This window comes from Amblyomma mixtum, chromosome 10 (assembly GCF_055824585.1).
Source record: "Amblyomma mixtum isolate Tamu chromosome 10, ASM5582458v1, whole genome shotgun sequence".
NCBI lineage: Eukaryota > Metazoa > Arthropoda > Arachnida > Ixodida > Ixodidae > Amblyomma > Amblyomma mixtum.
Genome location: NC_143021.1, coordinates 16,538,813 through 16,560,294, shown reverse-complemented (window position 1 = coordinate 16,560,294; position 21,482 = coordinate 16,538,813). Strand labels below are relative to the sequence as shown.

The following is a 21,482-nucleotide window of genomic DNA, read 5'->3' as shown; positions in this document are numbered from 1 at the left end:
CCTCCGGCGCGTCTCCGGCCTTCGCCGCTATAGTGGTCACCTCCGCTCAAGGAATTTCGCTGGGGTTACTGCTGACAATGGCCCTTGACATTCCTGCTACACTAATCCGCTGAGGCTCGGAGGGGCATTCCAAGCATCCCACTTCCCACCGCCGTCGCGAGGTTGTCGGCCTCGTTGATTGTTCACGGTAGCTGCTTGATCGGGGCCACGTGGTCAGAAGTACGGTCACAACAACAGGGTGTCATACCTTTGGCAGCTTGTTAACTCGTGTTAACTCGGGAGCTAAAACAGATAGGAGAAAACGAGCGGTTGCTTCAGATAGAAGAGAAAAAGATGAACCTAGAAGCCACGTTGGATGACTGTAGAGTAATTAGTTAATTAATTACAGTCAAAAATGCCAAAATTGCGCCGAAACAGCGCGGCCGTCGATATAACCACGGGAACAGTGTGACGTCACATCCACCGGAAGTCATCACGGCATAGTGGAAATTGCCACAGAATGGTCGGAAAAACATCAGATTTGTGTCAAATTAGACGGCAAAATGTGTAATTAAGCGTAATTAACACTTAAAATTTCCGAAAGATGTATATTTGGGTATCGATATAACCACGGGAACGGTGTGACGTCACATCCGCAGGAAGTCGTCACGGCATAGTGTCCTCCGTTTTCGCCTCTAAACACTTTTGTTGCCGCCCCGCCGCGGTGGCTCAGTGGTTACGGCGCTCGGCTGCTGACCCGAAAGACGCGGGTTCGATCCCGGCCGCGGCGGCCCAATTTCGATGAAGGCGAAATTCTAGAGGCCCGTGTGCTGTGCGATGTCAGTGCAGGTTAAAGAACCCCAGGTGGTCGAAATTTCCGGAGCCCTCCACTACGGCGTCTCTCATAGCCTCAGTCGCTTCGGGACGTTAAACCCCGATAAACCAAACCAAACCAACTTTTGTTGCCAAAGTGTGCTCGCAATTTTAGACTCAGGTTAAGCTCTGATCGAGGTTAAGCTCATCTGACCTGTTCGCACCGCAGGTGGAAGTTGATGGAGACGGCGATGTGCTATGCGCAGCGAGAGAGAGTGTTGCAGTTTAACACGAGGCGTGATCGGATAGCCTAGTGCTTTCGTGCAGTGGCCACTGAAGTTACTCTCTTCGCGCGCCGCGGGTTCGAATGCAGTGTCGCGCCATTATTTTTCTTCTGCCATTATTTTTCTGTTACAGCTCCTTCTCTCGAGCGGTGGGAGACCGTGCTGGCTAGCTCTGACCCCAGAACGCAAGTTTTGGCGGTGGAGTGGGCTGACAAAGTCGTCGAGGGCTATGTACTCTCGACCACTTAACGCGACCTCTTGCCAAGCTCTTTCCGGCGAACAAAATGTTTTACAATCAATTCTCCTGCGCCCTAAAGGTTAGGCACCCCACAAGATTCTTGGCTGGGTTTGAACCCGAAAAGTATTGTTCTCGCACTGAAAGGAGGCAACGGACTGAGAGTGGTCACGGACGAGCGCTGAACTTCCAGCGAGTTTTATCGTGAACGATTCACAAATATATGCATGGTGTCCGAATAAGTGCAAGGTAGAGTGGTTGTGCTTTCAAAACACGGTGGCTTATGATGCGGAACCAGAGCCGTCTTCGAAGAGTGGGGCGTACGAAACCATTAATAACGTCATAACTAACAAACAAAACCGTGCTGTCATAACCACGCGTGTTTCGGCGGTAAAAATAGATCTTCGAACGCGTTCAGGTTCCTTGCGGCACACAAGACAAGGGCTAAGAAAGAAGGCGCGACGAGTGGTGACTACAAACGCAATTTTTCGGTTGTCTGTTCTCGTTGTGCAAGTAAATTTCAGGTTCTCTTTCCTTGCACCAGAGGTGCCCCGCCGGAGACGGTTTGTTTAACTGGAAGACTGAAGCTTTTCTTCGCACCAGGGGTGCCCCGTCAGAGACGGTCTTACGATGAGTTGACACGCAGGGGTAAGGCGAATGCTTGACGATTTATATACAGCTATTTATATTGCATATACAAGTTCAGGCACTGGAGACAATTTAAGCAGCAAAAGACAAACAACAAAAAGGGTGAAACTGGCTAACACTAGGGGAGGCCCCTACTCGGCATAGCCGAAGATGCACAGCATCTCACCTTAGCCCAGAACCCCGCTTCCGGCTCCGGGGCCCGGTTTTAAAGCCCTAAAGGCCCGGCCCACATTTGGTAGCTTCCAATCATGTTGCTCCTTAACATGATTGGCTCTTCAAGGGCATGGCCAGCCCTCCGGCTTCCGTAGGGCAAAACGCCCTTTCCATTGCAAAATAAAAGTAAAAACAAACACAAATACACATTCGTGCCAGCAAGTGCGCGAATCGGTACCGCGGGGCGGGGGGGGGGGGGGGGGGGGACACCCGTACTTCCCGGCGCGTTCGCGAGCGGCCGCGTTCCAAGAATGGAGACGCTTCGCTTTGAGTGCCCCCAGCCGCGTTCCGATGACCCCCCGTACGCTACCGATCCCTTACAGTGCATTTTTCCTTTGCCTTCGCCTCGTGCGTCACGCTTAATTAAGAGGCGCTACCCGCTGCTGAGAGGAAACGCGAACATGACGCGCAGGATGACAGCTCTCTTCCCTGCTATTCCGTGAATTTGGCTTCAATTCCTGATGTTGTGATTTCCGAGGCAGGTGTTCTCAATTTATTATCGAAGCTTGATGTAAAAAAATCTCCCGGACCAGATGACATTCCCAACGCATTCCTGAAGCGTTATGCAGAATGGTGTGCCAAGTACTTATGCATCTTATTTAACAAATCACTAAATGAAGGATCATTACCGGATGACTGGAGAACGGCAAGAATCAAGCCAATTCACAAAACTGGAGACAAAGCATCTATTCAGAATTACCGTCCGATATCGTTAACATCTACAGCATGCAAGGTTTTGGAACACATCATTCATAAACATATAGCAGATTTTCTTGAACAAAACAATTTTCTAACTAATGCACAGCATGGCTTCAGACGAGGATTTTCCACTGCCACTCAGCTAGTACAAACTATACATGATTTTGCGCAGGCAATAAATGAAGGAAAGCAGACTGACGCTATATTTATGGACTGTAAAAAAGCATTTGATAAAGTTTCGCATAACAAGCTTCTTCACAAATTAGGCAATGTACTAAAAAATGACAAATTACTCGCATGGATTACAGCCTACTTAAGAAACCGTCGTCAGTTTGTAGTAGTAAATAATTCCCCTTCCCCTCCAGTTCCTGTTGATTCCGGCGTTCCCCAAGGATCTGTTCTTGGGCCACTCCTCTTCTTGATTTTTATTAATGACATTGTCGATAACATCCCAGTTTCTGTTAGATTGTATGCTGACGATTGTGTGTTATATGAAAAGATTACTACTACTGAGGACCAAGTACGGTTAAATAACGATTTCACTAAGATAATAACATGGTGTGACCAATGGCAAATGTGCGTTAATTATGATAAAACAGTGTTCATGCGTATAACCCAGAAAAAGAAGCCTCTTTTGTTTAACTATACTGCTAAAAACAAAGTTCTCTCTCAAGTGAATACTTACAAATACCTAGGTCTGCGGATCTGCAATAACCTCTCCTGGACAGAGCACGTTGACAACGTTACAGCTAATGCCCTACGCAAACTATTTTTCCTCCGACGTGCTCTGAAGCTCGGCCCACCCAGTGTACGTTCACTTTCGTATAACACTATTATTCGCCCTATGTTAGAATATGCCGTCATAATCTGGGATCCTTTCACTAAATCTAACATTGCAAAGTTAGACAGAGTCCGAAAGAAAGCAGCACGGTTTATTTACAATTCATATAACCGCACATCTATCACTGCACTTCTTAATCAAAGTGGTTTGCTTCCAGTCTCTCACAGAAATCGCATCTGTCGTCTAAAATTTTTATTTCAGTTAATCAAAGGTCAGTACAATATTGACACATCCAATATTATATCGTTCTCCTCAGGGTACAACACAAGACAACGCCATGATTTTACAGTAACACCATTAAACGCACGAATTAACACCTTTAAGTACTCCTTTTTCCCCAGAACGATTACAGACTGGAATAATCTAACTAATGATGCAGTAACCAACCTTCACTAAAAAGGTTTGAAAGCCACCTTTAACTTTTTTATAATGTCCTACCACTACATTTCTTTGTTTCGTTCGTACTTTTTGAAATTGTGTTCTTGATCTTAAATTGTTGATCAATTGTTCTTGTATTGTTTGCTTGTTCCTGAGGTCGTTTTTGTTGTTTCCAGAATTTATGTATTGTGTGCCCACCCTGCGAAGGTCTTGTAAAAGATCGCAGTATCAATAAATAAATAAATGAACGTTTTTTTTTTAAATCGCTTTGTAATTTCGAACTGGCTGTAGTACACAACTAAAAACTTTTTAAAACCAGTAGCTGTAGTGGTGCTTAAATGACAAAAAGAATATAGTCTGTAGCCACTTATTTTTCTCTTATTTTTGTCGTAGTCACGGACAATTCTGGCGCTTCAGCTCCACTCCCCAGTTGGTGTCGCTTCGCTGGCATTTGGTTCTGGGCCGTTATCGGGACCCGCCTTCGCGACCTATGTCACTTGACCTCGGCCAGGAGTTATCGCCTGCGCATGCGCAAATATGCCAGCTTTTTGTCTTAGAGGGTGATGGACGCCATGCAGACGCAGCTTTTCCCAAGTCTAGACATCCGTTCAGTTTCTGCGATTTGCCGTGTGACAGGCCTTTAGCTCTCTTAAAGGGCCTCAGAAAGGGGCTCGCAGTAAAGTTGCGGTACGTCTGTGACGTTAAAGGACGCTGCTTCAGAAATATCCTCCAGCAAGGATGTTTTGAATGCGTTTGTTAGAAGCTCAGTCATATACCATCAAAATTCGAACGGAAATCAACATTCACGGGCTGATTTCCGCCCGGCTGTACTTCCCGTCCGCTGTCCCCTATTTGGCACTACTGTGATTATTTCTTAGTATGAACCAAGACGCCCAGTTTGCAGCATTGAGCCCTCCTTCTCTCGCTTCTCCTTCACTCTCTTTAGTTCCCTTCCCATGCGTAGGATAGGGTTGCCTGGTTGCCCTCGCTCAACTCTGTTTTCGTCTGTCTCTCTCTTTCTAACCGAAAGGCATTCCTTGGCTCTTTTCACTATTCGGTTGATATCCGTACGTGCCATGATCTTCTTGGCTCTAGCTCGAAAGTTTTCCATTTTTAGAAAAGTTTTTGTAGGCAGCACTTATTTTCGCACTGGGGTGCCCAATGATCTGGATAACAATTGTAATCCAAGCTGACCTGGATAACAAAGAACACCCATGTCTTTGTAAGCGTCCACGATGTGCAAGTTGAGCCTCGCTAACACGAAGCCGAAAGGGCCACGAGATTTATCCGTTATAGTCGCTTCTTCGTTATAGCGGTACGCGGCCTTCGTTGCAACTGGAACATGCCAACGGGTTCCCCTGTCAATATGAGTAGCGAGGAAAACATGCGGTCGTCCTCAACAAGCACACCGAGCGCTCACCACGGGCTTCATAGCCTGTAAAACGTGTTGTGGATAAATAATATCGGAGAGGACAGGAGGGGGTATTTTAAGAATATTTTGCTTCATTTTCTAGGTGCATAAAGGGCAACTGTAGAGGTTTTCGAATTCGGCCGAATTCGTGATACTTGCAGGTAAAGCATGCTGTCCTTTTGGGCTAGAGTTTGAAATGATGACGTAATCGTCGAGTAAATTGGGACGGCGTTCAAGTTTCTCTGCAGCGCACCGCCCCAAGTAGAGGGCGAATGATGACGCCATCTATGGTACCGGCGCATTTCCAGAGCATAAACACTTGCTCTGGAGGAAGGCGAAGCCCGCCGAGCGTTGTTCGACAGCTGATTCGCCATGTCTGCGCTAGTGAGAGCCGAAGTCATTAAGGGCTTCTTGAATAGGGCTACCCTATCGGTTAGGGGCGCAGGGGAAGAGGGGGGCGCCAGTGCGTATGCTCAGAACAATTACCGGACGGACATTACCAATGATCATTAAAACAAATAAGCGGCGGAATTTAGCAAAACGCGATTGTAAGACTGGTGGCTCGAAAGCAGGAGACACAAGGTTAGAAGTCTACAACTGAGAACGTATTTAAAAAAAAAAGGTGAATTTATAACACAGTTAAATAGAAATGAAGAAAAAAAGGCCGAACATGGTGGCAACCGTTACGACCGCTTTCAAAAGGGGACGCCCCTATCTTCCATTCATCCATCTCTATTCTCTCTGTCGCTGGCTTCGAAAAAAAAATGCGAGGACACTTTGGAAACTGAAGTGTTGAAAGGCGAAAGCCGAGGACACTATGCCGCGACGACATCCGGTGCATGTGACGTCGCACCGTTCCAGTAGCTATATCGATACCTAAATTATACATCTTTCGGAGATCTTAAGTGTTAATTACGCTTAATTACACATTTTCCCATCTAATTTGACACAAATCCGGCGTTTTTCCGATCATTCTGTGATAATTTTTACATTTCCGTCCCGACTTCCGGTGGATGTGACGTCACATTGTTCCCGTGGCTATATCGACGTCTGCGTTATTTCGACGCAATTTTGACATTTTTCACTATAATTAATTAACTAATTACTCTACAGTCATCAGACGTAGCTTCTAGATCTATTTTTTCCTCCTCTATCTGAAGCAACCATTCGTTTCCTCCTATATTTTTAAGTTCCCGAGTTAACACGCTGCCAAAGGTGTGACACCCTGTGCTAACAGGCGACAGTATGAGCCATTAAAGGCTTTCGCCTTAAAATGGTTGCTCCACTTCACAAGCGCGCTTCCGCCAGGCCTTCCACATTCGCACAGGCCAGAGAAGTGGACACTGCTGCAACTGCGCGCGCTTGAAGCACTGAGAACTGAGCGGGCGCTCTGCAGCGGCACTTTGGGGGGCGCCTGTCGGCGCGGAATGCGCCTGGCTCCATGCATGCATAAGCGAAGTGTAAAGGCGTGTGCTGCGAGGGAAGATTTGACGCATCACACTGTGCGATCGCTTGATCCTAATCGATTGCATTGGAACCCAAGCATTTGTCGCTGCTTCAGAACACAGTGAAATTCCTGGACAGTCAACATCTGCCGCAGCCCCTCCCTTTCTTCAGATGGCTGTGGAATTCCAGAGTGCGACAGGGGAGGACGAGCGTCACGAGCGACACAAGCGTACAGGCGCGGCCATAAGTAAACGGAGCACGCTATTGCGTTCGAAGTGCAATCACACTTTCTCCATTGGTAATGAAGAAGTGTTCATTGTTTACAGGAAAGCCCACCAACCTCCGCTGCCAGCATGCGCGCACCACAGCTGGAAATTTCAATTAGGTGACGCGTGAAAAATATTTGAAGACAGTTGCGTGCTCCGTTTACTTTTGTCCGGGCCTGTACATAGAGAGCCTACATGTCCGTCTTTTAGGGTGGTGACTGCTGGGTCCAAGGTTGCCTAACGGGGGCTGTGGCGGCTGCCAAACTTGACGGGCCGCCATCTTGGTCCCCAGCGTATGCCCTGTCTGCTTTGAGAAGCGCCCTGCTCGCTTGAGGAATATCGACAAAGCAGCTTTTCAAGAGCGTCCTCCTGCTGAACACGGTCGAGAATGCAGGATCGGTCGTTTACTGCGGCATTGACGTCTTTCGTAGAAGCGCGCGAGTACGCGTTTCGCAAATTCGTTGTCATCTCGTTTCTCATATTCAGAATGTTGCTAAGCCGTAATTAACTTTTCCCAGGTGAAATCGCGCAACAGACAGGAAAGCATCTGAGCATTAGCTACTAAGGTGGAAGCACTCTTACGTCGCTTCGTTTTGCCAGAATTACGTTTCCTTGGTGGCATTGAAATAACGCGTCTGGCTTTGATCTCGCTTTTCTTCGATGTCATTTTTAATCCAGAAAACGACTCTTTCTTTTTTTTGTTAATCGCATGAAGGCGCTGGATTAAATAGACAATCATTTCGTTAGTTCATTTCCAGGTTTTCTTACTTTATGTATATGTAAATTGTTCTCAACAAATTGTAAAACTACCAGTATTCTACATTTACGCTATTATAATGATTAAATGTGTAACGTCGCCAATTACGCAATTTTGTGCAGATACAAGGCGTTAAGAACAGATTTTGCTAGGGTACCTCGCAAACAATGCTTACACATTGCCGGAGCATTACCATTCTCAAAATAAGAAAAATGCTGCACGCAAACTAGGCCACAATTACACTACCGTCCGAGTCAATTCTTTGAAGCATCCTACAGAAACTGGCGAACTGAACGTGCCCAATGTATCGATTTAATGCGTAGCCATGCATTTATTGAGAAATACTATAGAAGTTGCTGTTGCGACACGCAATAGCGCATTTATGACTCAACTGCCGAGTCGGCATAGCCTCAAGCGCCCTTTTATTTATATGTATTTTAGTGGGGAAGACACACACAATTCACAACAGGTTACTTTATTGCAATGCTTGCCTGACATGCAACAACCCGCTCGACGAATCACAGGGGTACATGGGAAATCCAACAAGCATATAAACATATTGTTACGTGACGGCAAGCGATGAAGAAAGGACTGCATGACCGATGGCGATGATATGATTTAATGTCTGCGAGCCTAGCACGAGCGCTCCTGCCCATGCCACTGCCCGCTTTGTCGTCTTCTAGTCCGTCACATGACTCGGGGCCACGAAGCGATCGTCCCGATCGCGCGAACTAGAAGAATGCCACAGACGATGACAAGCAGGACGTGACGATGGGCGTGGCAGAACATATGAACAGAGAATAGAAGATGAAGGGCTTGCCGTCGAGATGAAAGAGATGATGAACGGGTGAAGCCAGGTCCACGAAGACTGAGGAGCCGCCGGTTTCTGGAAGTCAATGCCGAGGCCCGTGGACGCACCCAACAGCAGGGGCTGGGGTACTTGTTTCTCGTGTGAGTGTCGGTGGTCAATGGGCTCTCTGGTCAGTGGCGGTGGTCTCGGTTCAGTGGGGTCGTAGGTCGTTGGGTCTTCTTGGTTCGTTCTCATGTGGGCGGTGAGTGGGGTCACAGGGCAGTTGGGGCGGTCGTTGTGTCGTCGTGTCTTCTGGTCGGGGCTTGGGGCGGGGCGGTGAAGAGCGGCGGCGTCGGTGCATACCTGGCAGGCTGGGGAAGCGCCGGGAGGTGCGAAGCCGTGAACTCTCCACAGAAGACCTCGGTGTACAGCAGGCTCCTAAGCTCCGGGACAGGGACATAAGCTTATGTCCCTGTCCGAATTATGAACAGTAGTATCAGATTTCAAACAGCACTTTGCCCAACATAAAAGCAACATTGATCATTTTCGACTTTTTCAACGCATGTACTGAAAAAACAACCTAAAAACACAGCGGCTAGAAGCCAAATTAAAGCCAAAATGGGCTGCACAAGTGCAGAATGCTGATGCGAGCAAAGCAGAAATTACCATTTTACGACAAAGCAGCTGGAGAAGAATACAGTTTGCTACACTGATCACAGTGGGAAAGCAATCACTGCGATAATACCTGCACCAGTTGTACTTTGAGCATGGACACATACACGAACAGAAATAGTGGAGAAACCAACAGACATGAGGAAATTAATTACCTCGAGCAAAACGCTGAAAATTACATGACATGGTGGAATAATGTGCAGAACAAATACGTCGTTAGCAACCTGCACTTAGGTATGACAGCTATGAACCAAGTTAACAAAAGGCATGATTTGAAAGAAAGCATGCCAGCGTTTCTTGGTTTTGGGTACCTTTTGCAAGCTGTGAAGAACAGTAAAAAGAAAATTTAACAGGAAAATATTTTACAGCTATTTTGAACACACACCTAGGTAATGTTACGCAGAAAAGGTAAAAATTTCCCTTGATCATCAATGTGTGGCATTGAAGTTGCGTAGAGTCCGTAACAAACGCACAGTCCGCAACGAGTCAACACACAGCCTCTCGTATTAACGCCCTGCAGGTGTCTTCACATAAAAAAAAAATTGCCGCAACTGCAGCACTACTCTGTAGCTAGTCTAAGCTGACTGCAGAGCTATTCCAAGTTTGCGGCAGCACAGGTTTTGCTCGATGGCCCGTTTACCCGTTGTGCATGCTGCTGTCGCAGGTAAATCTTCAGTCTTGCTTTTACATACTTTTCGAGAAGCATCTTCTCTACCTTAGGCTTGTGCAAGTCGCAACATCCTATCTGCATTTTTACAGACTTCTGCAGGGCATTCAGAATGCTAGAAAATGGTTTCTTGAGCTTCATGACTTCATCCATTTCTGCAAAAGTTTTGAAATTCTCTTCACAATCTATCAAAATACTCATTACAACCTGGCTTGGCTGAATGAGGTTTCCAGAATTCTTGACATATACCTTCAGGTGAATAAGGCTGCTGTATTCGACAAACGTACTGTCAATCAATACTTTTTCACAGCTGTTGCAGCTCTCTATAGAATTCAAAATGGACTTGAGAAGAAAACCACCCACATAAGCTATGATGTCGCACTCCGCAGTCGTCAGACCGATAACAAACAGGTTCTCCAACTCTTCAGACTGCTGGCTGGGGCCTTCTGCCAGCTTCTTCAGGCTTGGATCAAGGAGGTCAGCCAAATGACTACTGTTATCAATGTTGTAGCTAGAAGACTTAGGTGTATGCAGAAACTGGCTAACACAAATGGCCTTCAATGCGCATTTCACATCGTACGCACTTGGTACAGGTTTCCTGAGCCTCACTACAGAGAAAATATTTTCAAGGCAATCCTGGATTAACCTAGCAGTGAGGAGGTACAAGTATCCGCGCTTCACCAGGAGCTCCTCCGACAGGCGCAGTACAACAGTGTTCGACACCAAGAGACCGGCTTGAGATGGCTTCCAATGTGCAGTCACTCCCATGTTCATTCAATTAATGAACATGGAACCTTGGAACTTGCATGTGGCACATGCAAGCTCCAAGGTTGTAACTGCTTCCTTGAGCTTCGCGAGATCAAAATGGCTTAAAGCGACGATGGGGTGTCGTGATGACATCAAAGTGTACCATTTAGTCACAAGGTCAAAAAACCATGCAGTTGCTTCTGCTTCCGGCTTCAAGACGTTTTACTTGATTAGATACCGAATGATAGGAGGTGCTTCGCGGAACATTTGCACTGCAACGTTAACTCTCATTTTAGTGAAGTGTCCGTTGTTGACGTGAATGTCGGACAGTTTATTAGCAATTTTGACGTCCTTGTTGCTATCATATTCGAGAACAGCTTTAACATGTTCAATGCTAACAGTTGTTCCTGGGATGCCGCGCTCCTTTGCTGTTCCAACAGGAAAACGGCGCAAAAGACGTGGACAAAAGAGACAAACACAATAGGACCAGCGCCAACTTGCAACTGAATTTTATTTCGCACCAAACCCGCCTTTATGTAGGCCAACACGCCCTAACATCCGTGTAATCACGCACAGGCAGTAGAAAAGATCACTGTAAGATATCTAACACATGAAGCGCGATAGCAACCACGTAACATACTATCATGGCTAAAAAAACCCAACAAATGTATAGCAAACAACACTAAAACGGTCATGGCCAAGCAACTCTTAAACATCAAAAACGATACACACTTATGAGTGATACGAGATGACCAACAAGAAACATGAAAAAAAAAGGGTGAAGAATGAAGCGTTAAGACCAAAGCAGTGTCAGAGGTAAAAAAAAAAGGTTGAAATGGATGAAGAGTACAAACCTTAAAGTTGGAAACGAAAAACCAGCAGCCACATGAATGGTAACCGATGAGCAACCAGAAACATGAAAAAAGATGGACGCGAAGCTGAGACCAAAGTCAGCGTCAAAGGTATAAAAACGAGAAAAAATTGGCAACGAACAACCAGCAGCCATATGAATCATAACCGATGACCAACAAGTAACATGAAAAAGGATGAATGCGGAGCTCAGACGTAGGTCAGCGTCAAAGGTGTAAAAAAACGAGAACAAAAACCGCGCAAAATCCGCACATCGTCAAAAAATCGTCAAAAATTGCAACCAATGCCAAAGGAAAGAGCGTGCACAACAAAACAAAACGAAGAGCCTACAAAAAACTTTCTAGAAAAGTGTACTCCTCGTTGCTAAGCGTAATGGATGGCTTGCTGACGCATCTGCTCCCTTCTTTCCTGATGTAAAAGGCTTCGACCACCTCTCTCTCAAATCTGTCCTTCCCACTCCTCAAAAAAATAGTTTTCTCTAACTCCGGACGGCAACCCCTGCAGGCTTTGCAATGATCCACTAGAAAGCTTCCTTCGTTATTCCGCAGATTCCGGCAGTGCTCGCTGGCGCGCTCATTAAAACATCGACCAGTTTGGCCAATGTAGCTGAGCCCGCAACGTAAGGGAATCTGGTAAACTACCCGCGTCCTGCACCGTGTGAACTTGTTTTGATGTTTCAGAGTACAAGCCGGTTGTTTTTTCCCGTTAGTCATTGCGCAAAGCTTAGAAAGTTTGCAGTGGGCTGAGAATGCGACCTGAACATTATGTCTGCCTGCTACTTTTTTAAGGTTGTGTGAAACCTTGTGGATATACAGTATTACTGCCACAGGTTTACCAGATTCCCTTACGTTGCGGGCTCAGCTACATTGGCCAAACTGGTCGATGTTTTAATGAGCGCGCCAGCGAGCACTGCCGGAATCTGCGGAATAACGAAGGAAGCTTTCTAGTGGATCATTGCAAAGCCTGCAGGGGTTGCCGTCCGGAGTTAGAGAAAACTATTTTTTTGAGGAGTGGGAAGGACAGATTTGAGAGAGAGGTGGTCGAAGCCTTTTACATCAGGAAAGAAGGGAGCAGATGCGTCAGCAAGCCATCCATTACGCTTAGCAACGAGGAGTACACTTTTCTAGAAAGTTTTTTGTAGGCTCTTCGTTTTGTTTTGTTGTGCATGCTCTTTCCTTTGGCATTGGTTGCAATTTTTGACGATTTTTTGACGATGTGCGGTTTTTGCGCGGTTTTTGTTCTCGTTTTTTTACACCTTTGACGCTGACCTTGGTCTGAGCTCCGCATTCATCCTTTTTCATGTTTCTTGTTGGTCATCGGTTATCATTCATATGGCTGCTGGTTGTTCGTTTCCAACTTTAAGGTTTGCACTCTTCATCCATTTCAACCTTTCTTTTGTTTTTTTTTACCTTTGACACTGCTTTGGTCTTAACGCTTCATTCTTCACCTTTTTTTTCATGTTTCTTGTTGGTCATCTCGTATCACTCATAAGTGTGTATCGTTTTTGATGTTTAAGAGTTGCTTGGCCATGACCGTTTTAGTGTTGTTTGCTATACATTTGTTGGGTTTTTTGTTGGGTTTTTTTAGCCATGATAGTATGTTACGTGGTTGCTATCGCGCTTCATGTGTTAGATATCTTACAGTGATCTTTTCTACTGCCTGTGCGTGATTATACGGATGTTAGGGCGTGTTGGCCTACATAAAGGCGGGTTTGGTGCGAAAGAAAATTCAGTTGCAAGTTGGCGCTGGTCCTGTTGTGTTTGTCTATTTTGTCTACGTCTTTTGCGCCGTTTTCCTGTTGAATCATGAACCAACTAGCCCAAACTAAAGTTCTTCCTTTGCTGTCTCTACCGCCAGGGTAAAACTGCCTGCACGAAGAAGCTGACCACGAATATTTTTCAAAACGTGGGCAGGCTCGGCCATGAAATATAGCTCCCTGCCATCCAAGTGGGGGTGTGCAACAGAGCAGACAGTTTCCGGGTGCCTGTGGCTTGAAAGTCCAAGGAGGCGCCACACTGCCCTGTTCGCTCCTCCCGTGTCACTTGTCGCAACAAGCACTCTCAAAGAAACCTCGAAACAGAGCTCAATTAAACGAAACACTAGCTCCTTCAAAATCCTTCCGTCAGTTGAAAGACCAGTCAAGTGGTAAGCGATGACTTGCTTCCATCTTGTGTTTAAACCCCCAACCATAAACACAAGGGCATGGTTGGCGACATTCGCAGTTGATTCCGGTAGAGTCGTACCTCCAAAAAGACAATCGAGGGAGGCATCATGTTCGAAGCCCTGGCTGATCTCCATTTCGTCGATGGAAAGCACGCAGTCTTTTTCAATGTGTTCCATTGTTTCTGCCTTGCGTTTTAAAACTTCCATCACCTCAGTGAGGATGCCAGGCAGGAAACGAATGTTCTGCAATCTTCGAATCAAGGACCTGCTTGAAGGCAGCGGATATGACAAAGACCTTAGAATTCGTAGCCTGTCGTACTGCATGCATGCTTGATTTGGAGAGCTGCTTGTATAGTCTTCTGCGACCACTTTCGAATCCTGGTTTTTGTTTCCAGAGCCTTTGTTTGATCTGGAGCAAGAAATGATTTTAACGCACTTAGTTCTTGCTAACTTGACTTGATTTGATTAACTTGATTAGTTCTTGCTAACTTGCTAACTTGACTTGACTAACTTGATTTCCTTATTAAGACTCCGTACGTTTGACCTGGCTTGCTCATGCAGTCGTATCAAATTTTTACACTTCCTGTTTAGGTCGCTATTTCTTTTCGCAACTCAGCATTTTCTCGGCGCAACATCAGCAATGTGGGAGTTGCGCCGCCTGCAAGCATAAAGGCAGCTGGCGTGGTTGTTTGACCGTGTGGAGAAGCAGTGCTGTCTGCGTCATTTGCTACAGTGTCGGGACGGAGATGTGGCAGAATTGCTGCTGACACATCACCATGGCTGGACTTAGGAGTGTCGTCTGTGTCACTTGATACATTGTTGGAAGGCAGATTTGGTGGAGAGGCGGCTGCTGACGCACGATGACACCTCAACTCATCAGTGTGGTCTGCACCATTCGCTGCCTTGTCTAGAGTCTTGGACAGTGCATTGTGGTCAGGAACCTTTCTGTCGCCAGGATGTAGAGGCAGCTGTGGAATGTCTCCAGGTGTGCAAACACGTTTGGTGTGAGACGAATTTGCGGGTGTCAAGGCACAAGTGCGCTTCTTTGGGAACTTTCGGTGTTTTGGAGTGGCTGAAAAAAGTTAAGGACGCAAACACCACTACAATGAAATGCTTGCCTATGCTCTCTTATTTAGGAAACAGCTTAGATATCCATTTTCACTTTCAGAGTAAAAATTACAAGAAAAATGTTAGCATTTTTCTTCAATGAAACGCACCAGACAAAGCATTTTATGCACAGTTTCCAGTGCTTCGAGTAAAAAAATAAAATAAGGACAAGATACCTCTGTGCATTGGGCTAATTAGTTCAGATGTGTTTTTTTTGTAAACATAAATTACATTTACGAATGTCGAAGCGAAATGGAACTTTTTTCTCTTCCAAAAAAGATTTTACATATGTACTTACCACGATAGGGAAAAAGAGTTGGGACAGCATCCGGCCTCAGCTTTTTCAGTCCATCTAGCATGTTTTGTTCAAAACTTGCGTCTTCAAAATGTGCCTTGAATAAAAAAAGGCAATTTTAACAAAGTTATTTGAAAACACAATAAGTTGTTTCAGTTGCTGGAAACTTAATATAATGAGGACCCCAATGGAAAATTTATTACCTGCTATTTTTTGCAATTAAACATTTAGGCTAGGCGGTCTACATTTCCCAATGATGCACCAAATGACCGACAGAAAGCGTATCTTGAACCATTCTAATATTTTATGCGCGCGTCGAAATTAGGAATTACCATAAACATATCAATATGAGAGCAGCCAACAGCCACAGAAACCAAGGAGCACAGGGGATTTTTTTTATTATTTATTTATTTTTTGTGGTGTTGATCAAGTAAGAATATTACTGTCGCTTAAAGCTCATTGATTAGAAAAGCAGAAGAAAAAACAACCACATGCCGCCGGTGGGATCCGAACCCACGACCTCCGAATTACGCGTCCGGTGCTCTACCTCTGAGCTACGGCGACGGCTGTCGAACCTTCTGCTTTCGGGGGTATTTATGTTTACAAATAACCTAACCTTGAGAGTGTTCATCAGCGCCACTCACGTTCGTAAGCGGCGGACGTGGAACGTCCTGAGTTACCGCTGGTGTGACGTAGAACGCCATCGAACGGCGAGGGTGGAAGCTGTGTGAGAGCCCTCTTATGCTTAACATATCAAGTTTGTTTTAAACAGTATGTGAAAGAAATTGCGCCCTACAATACCATGAAATACACGTGAGTGCATAATTACGTGCTGGTTGAACGAAAAATATTTCATCCAAATCACTTGGTTTTTCGTGCCTAAAATACCATACGCGACCTTATCATTAAATCACCACAATCGGCCTTTACGGCCATGCTTGTTTGAGCTACGTTTGACAAGTTTCGCAGTGCACGATTTCGGTTTTTATCTTTTGCAATCAGACCCGTCAATTACTTTTAATAACACGGTATAAAGAAGGATCAATCATAAATTCCACCCCCGTGCGGAATTTCAGCACGAACAACTCAGCGATTTATTTTTTTTCGTAGATACAATAAATATGCCGCACACTGCGTACACAGCCGATTGCCGAACGTAGCTGAACGATGCGTAAAAGTGAACTGCGGGGCACTCCAAGACTGAAAAGCGACTGCCAAGTTAGAACATGTTCTAAAACCAGGCTTAATTATGCACATTTACGTTTCGTACCTTCTTAATTCGGGGTAATGGAACCCATAGCCTCCACTTGCGCGCATGCTCGGCTACGGGTGGCCGTCGCAGGCAGCTATCAGCTGACAGCTGGCTGCGACGGCCGTCCGCGCTCACAAAAAACACACAAGTATAGAGCCCTTCAAAAATTTATAATATAGCAATAAGTACGCGCACGAATACATGGTGAAGCGAGGTATAATACTCACAGCGCAAACACGAGAAGCAGCAGCGGGCTCCCAGCGGTCCCTTTTCACTTGCACAAGCCAGCGCTTCCTTCGGTTAGGGCTAGCCGGGAAACGATACATTCGTGTGCCCTTGCTGCAGTGGGTCGTACATTGCGGAACGCAACACCCGGGAATTTTCGGTGCTCACACAACTCTGAACGTGCTCACAGTGCTAGCATGGTGCCATTAAATACTTCCTTCCCGTCGAGAGCGAAAATCACAGACACTCAGCAGCAGCAAGACAAAAGCCTTATGCGCACGGCGACGGCATGCCGACTGGGGACCAATATGACTCGGCAACGTCTGCTGGCAACACTGGTCAAGGGCGGGCGGCGGCACAAGCCAGGTCAAAAGGCGACACCACCGTAAAAAGAAATCGGTGCACCAAGAGGTTTTATGTGCTGAAATTTGGCTGTGCGGATCCGAAGGTGTACGCCAACAGGACTGCATCAAGATTTTTGTGACTTATTAGTGACTTTCAAGATTCTTCTGTGATCCTCTGTGCGTTGGTCCCGCAAACAGCCACAGTCTTTCGGGACCGCAGCCGAGCGCAATAACAGCTGAGCCACCGTGGCGGGCAACGTTTTGTGTATGTAATGAAAAAAAAAAGTGAGAAGTCCGATTCATCTGGTGGTGATCCGGTAACATGGTGTCGCAAAAATTTGAAAACTGACAACAATGGACACTGCTTAACGATTTTTCTGACGTAAATAAATGTGCAAATAATATCCAAGAAACATTTTAACGCGGAAGGGGCAAACGAGCCTTAAGGAGCCTTTTTTTTTGTTTTTGCAGTTTGCCCTGTCGCTGTGTGAGTGCATAACTCAGGAAGCTGCTGCTCGGAGCCACCGTGGAGTACACAATGCACTTTAAGTAGGAGCTACGCGATGCGAGTAGGCAGTAATGCACTGGAGAGTAGCTCACAGTGCTGGACATGCTTCCGATAACAATTTTTTTTTGTCATACTAAGGCTAATTTCAAAGCACTTCTGAAGCGTCAGTTGTAACCTGGTTTGCTTGTAAAATTCGCTTTGGAAGAAGTTGGTGCACAACTTCGAGCAGACAACGTGCAAAAAGACATAGCGCAAAAGAAAGGACAAGCAATATTTATTCATGATGGAAGCAGGCAGTTAAATAGCCATAAGGGCAATGAAAAGACACAGGCATTGCGCGAGAGCAAGATATGCAAGGGAAGGCACACAGAGGGGTCAACAATTTTTATATCGTACACTTAGATGTTTACGAATGAAGCAGGGCTAACACACGTGTGCGCTCTTACACCGATATGATAGGCCTCGAGCAGTTCAGCTGCTGTCGCGTCTTTGTTCAGGCAATATACGCAATTTTCCAGCAGTTTGTTTCGCTTTTTTTTTCATTTTATTTATCGCATTCAATGCAGAGGTGCGGTAAGTGCGAACCCGTACCAGTGTACATTTTATGCTCCCTTAAGCGGTTATTGATTCATTGACCGGCACTCAAATCATAAGACACTATGACGCAAGCTTTCGGGGTGCAGAAAATAATGAAATGAACATTGTTTTGCGGTCACACGCACTAACCTAGTTTATAGGAGTAAATGATTACATCATTACAGTATTAACGTATTTCATGTGAAAGCATCAATTCCTTCGGGTTTCTACAATGCCTATGAAGTTTTCTTCTAATAAAGAGCACTGCAGAACAGTGGTGCCACCAAGCCTGCGAAAAAAAAACATTGTTGTAAAATATTGGTCTCTAAAGTGCAATAGAGCAGCTTTCTAAAGCTCATTGTCGCAACCTGCCACATATGCTGCACGTGAACCTGGTCAGATCAGCTGACCGGCTTCCCTCAGTTTCTAAATCACATCAACAGATTATGCTCTAGTGGGAAAGTAATCTGTGCAAAAAGCGCGGTCTATAATTGTATAATGCCTTCCGCCAGATATTACGCATAAATCTTTCGGGCGAGTCGTCAAGCAACGCATCAGTGCTGGAACAGGGGACACGCGGAGCGAGCTGAAAGTGCGTCGTCGGGGCTGCAGCCGAAGGCTTCGGTGAAGGCGGGCAGGTTGCGAAGGGGCAGGTTCACTCGAGCAGAAGCCGGCAGCCGGCGCCTGAGCAGTACCTCGCGGTGGCTCTGGTTCCCACCGCCGCCTCGCAACTCGCAGTTGTCCAGGGCGTAATAGACGAAGAACAGCTGCTTGGAAGTGACATTGGCCAGGTTCGCCAACCGCTGGTCCAGCTTCCACACGCGCCCGGGCGCCGACAGCTCGCGGAAGGAGTAGAGGCCGATCTCGAGGGCGAGCGTCTGGTCCAGTAGCCACTGACGCAGCCACACATCCCGGTTGCTGCCCGCCGGAGCCGCCCACTGATGCCATCCGCCCGAGGCCATGCACCCCAGGAGCTCCTGCACATTCCGCTCCGAGCGCTCGCTGAGCGGGAAGGTTCGGTAGTAGGCGGAGTCGGCGTGGAGTACCGGCGCCGCTGCTGCGTAGAACCGCACGGCGACCCGGGCCAGGTGGAAGGCGAACAGGCTTTCGTTGGCTGGCACCGACCCGTTGACGAGGCCCACCGGAACGTGCAGCACTGGACCCGACGGCAAGTCAAGCGTGGGCCAGGTTTCCAGGGCACGCGCCGACCGCCGCCAGGACCGGAAGGACGTGAGTGGCCGTCGTCGAAAGACCTCGACTAGGGCTTCGATAGGAGCGTGCAGCACGTGTATGTCACGAGCAGCGCAGGGAACGTTATCGTTGCCGCTCTTTGCGCCATCGAAGAAAGCGGTGTCCAAGTGCAGACGCCGAATCCTCTCGGCGACCGCAGCAGTGGAAACGCCGTCCAGCCATGACACACGAGGAAGGGCGCGCAAAAGCACGGTTTCCAGGTCGGAGAGCCAGTGCCGGCGCAGGGCAGCTGCACCAGAACGGTGAAGGGACGCGGCCAGAGCTCTTGAAAAGCAGTCGGGCGCGGCACGCTCAAGGGTGCGCAGGCAGAGGCTCATGGTGTCAGGTTTCTCGGAACGGCCAGCGGCCTCCAGAAAGGACAGCTGTCGCAGAAAGCTTAGGCTTTCGGGTAGAAATGCTGCGAGCCGCACCAACGCGCGGAAACCGAGATGGTTGAGAAGAGCAGAGGTTGGGAGAGGACGAAGGGAGGCGGTGAGCGCTCTCGCGAACCTTGGATCGATCAGAAGCACGCGTAGGCCCGAGTGAAGCTCCTGGTCATACTGGCCAGTTGTATTGCTGCGGGTGACGTAAGCGATGAGCTTGCGGAAGCTGTCTTCAAGTTCAGATAAATTCACCACTTCAGTCTCATCGAAGCTTGCTGATTGGTAAAGTACTTCCACGACGTCAAACACGGCTGATGAGTCATTCAGGAATTTATCCACGTCAGACTTATCGGTAATATCGAAGAGAGACAAAGTTTCTTGTAAGGAAGACCGTATAAGTGGCCACTCTGCGGCACCAAGGTGTGGGAAATGCAGGGGTTCGGGCAAGTCGATGGCAATGACAGCACGCTGGTCATTATTCGGGTCCCTCGCAAGGAAGACATCGACGAGGGCAGCGAGACCAACTTCGCGCAGAAGGTCGCCGGCTAAAATCCAGACGTCATCCCATGGTCTGGATGTGTAAGCCGGTAGAGGCCATTCCTCGATTTTCCACCGTCGGAATAGCAGGCGCATTTCAGCAACTGATGAAGATGCGAGTGGTCGGTCGTTGCACGCCTGAAGGAGTGTTTGGATGGGTCTCACACTGTCTGGATTGCTGGTAACATATTTTATGGCTTCAGCCTCCATTTCTCTCTCGAGAATAGTGTCTCGGGACCAGAGTTTTTCTGACTGCGATGCTGCTGCAGCGGGTCCTGGTGACCAATGCTCGCAAACGTAATGGTAAAAGTCGGTGCACGGGCGCTCAGCGCCGTTTAGAAGCGCCTTCAAGTATTCTCCTTCCCGCAAGCAGGGCTTCGTGTTACACAAATAGGCACTGAACCCAACGGTTGTACTAGTCGCAGTTGATGTGGTGGTTCTGGTAGACTGGTCACCTCCAGGAATTGACTGGCTCCAAACCAAGACCACTACGACCCAAAACACCACAAGACAGGCGACAACGCAAATGACACTGTTGTCAGAGAAAACCTCCACTGGGGCTTCCAATGGAGGTGAAGCAGCGACGGCAGCGAAAATTTCAACCTCTTTTGGTGCAGGTGGCGGAGGAGATACTTGCTCTTGAATTTCTTCACCTCCTTCAGAGAATGGCGAGTTGGCCATGGGTGATTTTTGGGCCATGACAGTCGTTGAGGACAGAGAGGCAATGACGGCCGTTTCGGAGAGAAGGTTTGGTGCCTCCTGAGAAGTGTCTAATGTTTTGTTGGGCGACGTTTGCGCTGCTTTACTGGCATCCGCGGAAGTTTCCGAAACAGCAGGCTCGGCACCACCTTCCTTCACCGCTGCCCGCGCGGTTTCGACGGAAGCTTCGCTCTTGTTCGCCTGCATCGTGCTTTCTCCGGCCGCAGTTTCATACTGGGTCGAACTGATTGCGTCCGAGCTCTTTGTCGTCGAGGCCGCCTTAGCATTAGAACCTTCCTGCTTGGATGCCTGAACTTCATGTTGGATAGGCTCGCCGGTTTCTGGCATAACACGTTCATTCTCTTCAAGCGTAGAACTCAAAAATATAGTCGACAACAGTCCTGTCGTCCGGCCATCGGCATCCGCAGTTCTTCCTTGCTCTTTTTC

General features: G+C 47.3%; 2 protein-coding genes and 1 pseudogene across 3 annotated transcripts in view; 1 reads left to right on the top strand and 2 right to left on the bottom strand.

The window, feature by feature from the left end:
- Nucleotides 1-21,482, top strand: part of LOC149325211 (hydroxylysine kinase-like) — a 106,581-nt gene that overhangs the window by 57,909 nt on the left and 27,190 nt on the right. The gene's annotated exons all lie outside the window — the stretch shown is intronic.
- LOC149325213 (uncharacterized) lies at nucleotides 9,939-11,137 on the bottom strand (annotated as a pseudogene).
- LOC149325212 (uncharacterized) lies at nucleotides 14,467-17,714 on the bottom strand. The gene is made up of 4 exons (XM_089563321.1): nucleotides 17,579-17,714; nucleotides 16,761-16,921; nucleotides 15,285-15,378; nucleotides 14,467-14,951 (listed from the first exon to the last, which is right to left on the bottom strand). Exons 1-4 carry the CDS (start codon nucleotides 17,712-17,714, stop codon nucleotides 14,467-14,469), a joined length of 876 nt encoding a protein of 291 aa, XP_089419447.1.

What these genes read in the sequence shown, in the direction of transcription:
- LOC149325212 (XM_089563321.1), bottom strand. Translation starts at nt 17,714, where the DNA reads ATGTCCAGCACTGTGAGCTACTCTCCAGTGCATTACTGCCTACTCGCA. An exon ending in CTGCTTCTCGTGTTTGCGCT is followed by an intron (nt 15,379 to 16,760) that starts GTGAGTATTATA and finishes TTTTTATTCAAG; the next exon opens with GCACATTTTGAAGACGCAAG. An exon ending in AACTCTTTTTCCCTATCGTG is followed by an intron (nt 14,952 to 15,284) that starts GTAAGTACATAT and finishes AACTTTTTTCAG; the next exon opens with CCACTCCAAAACACCGAAAG.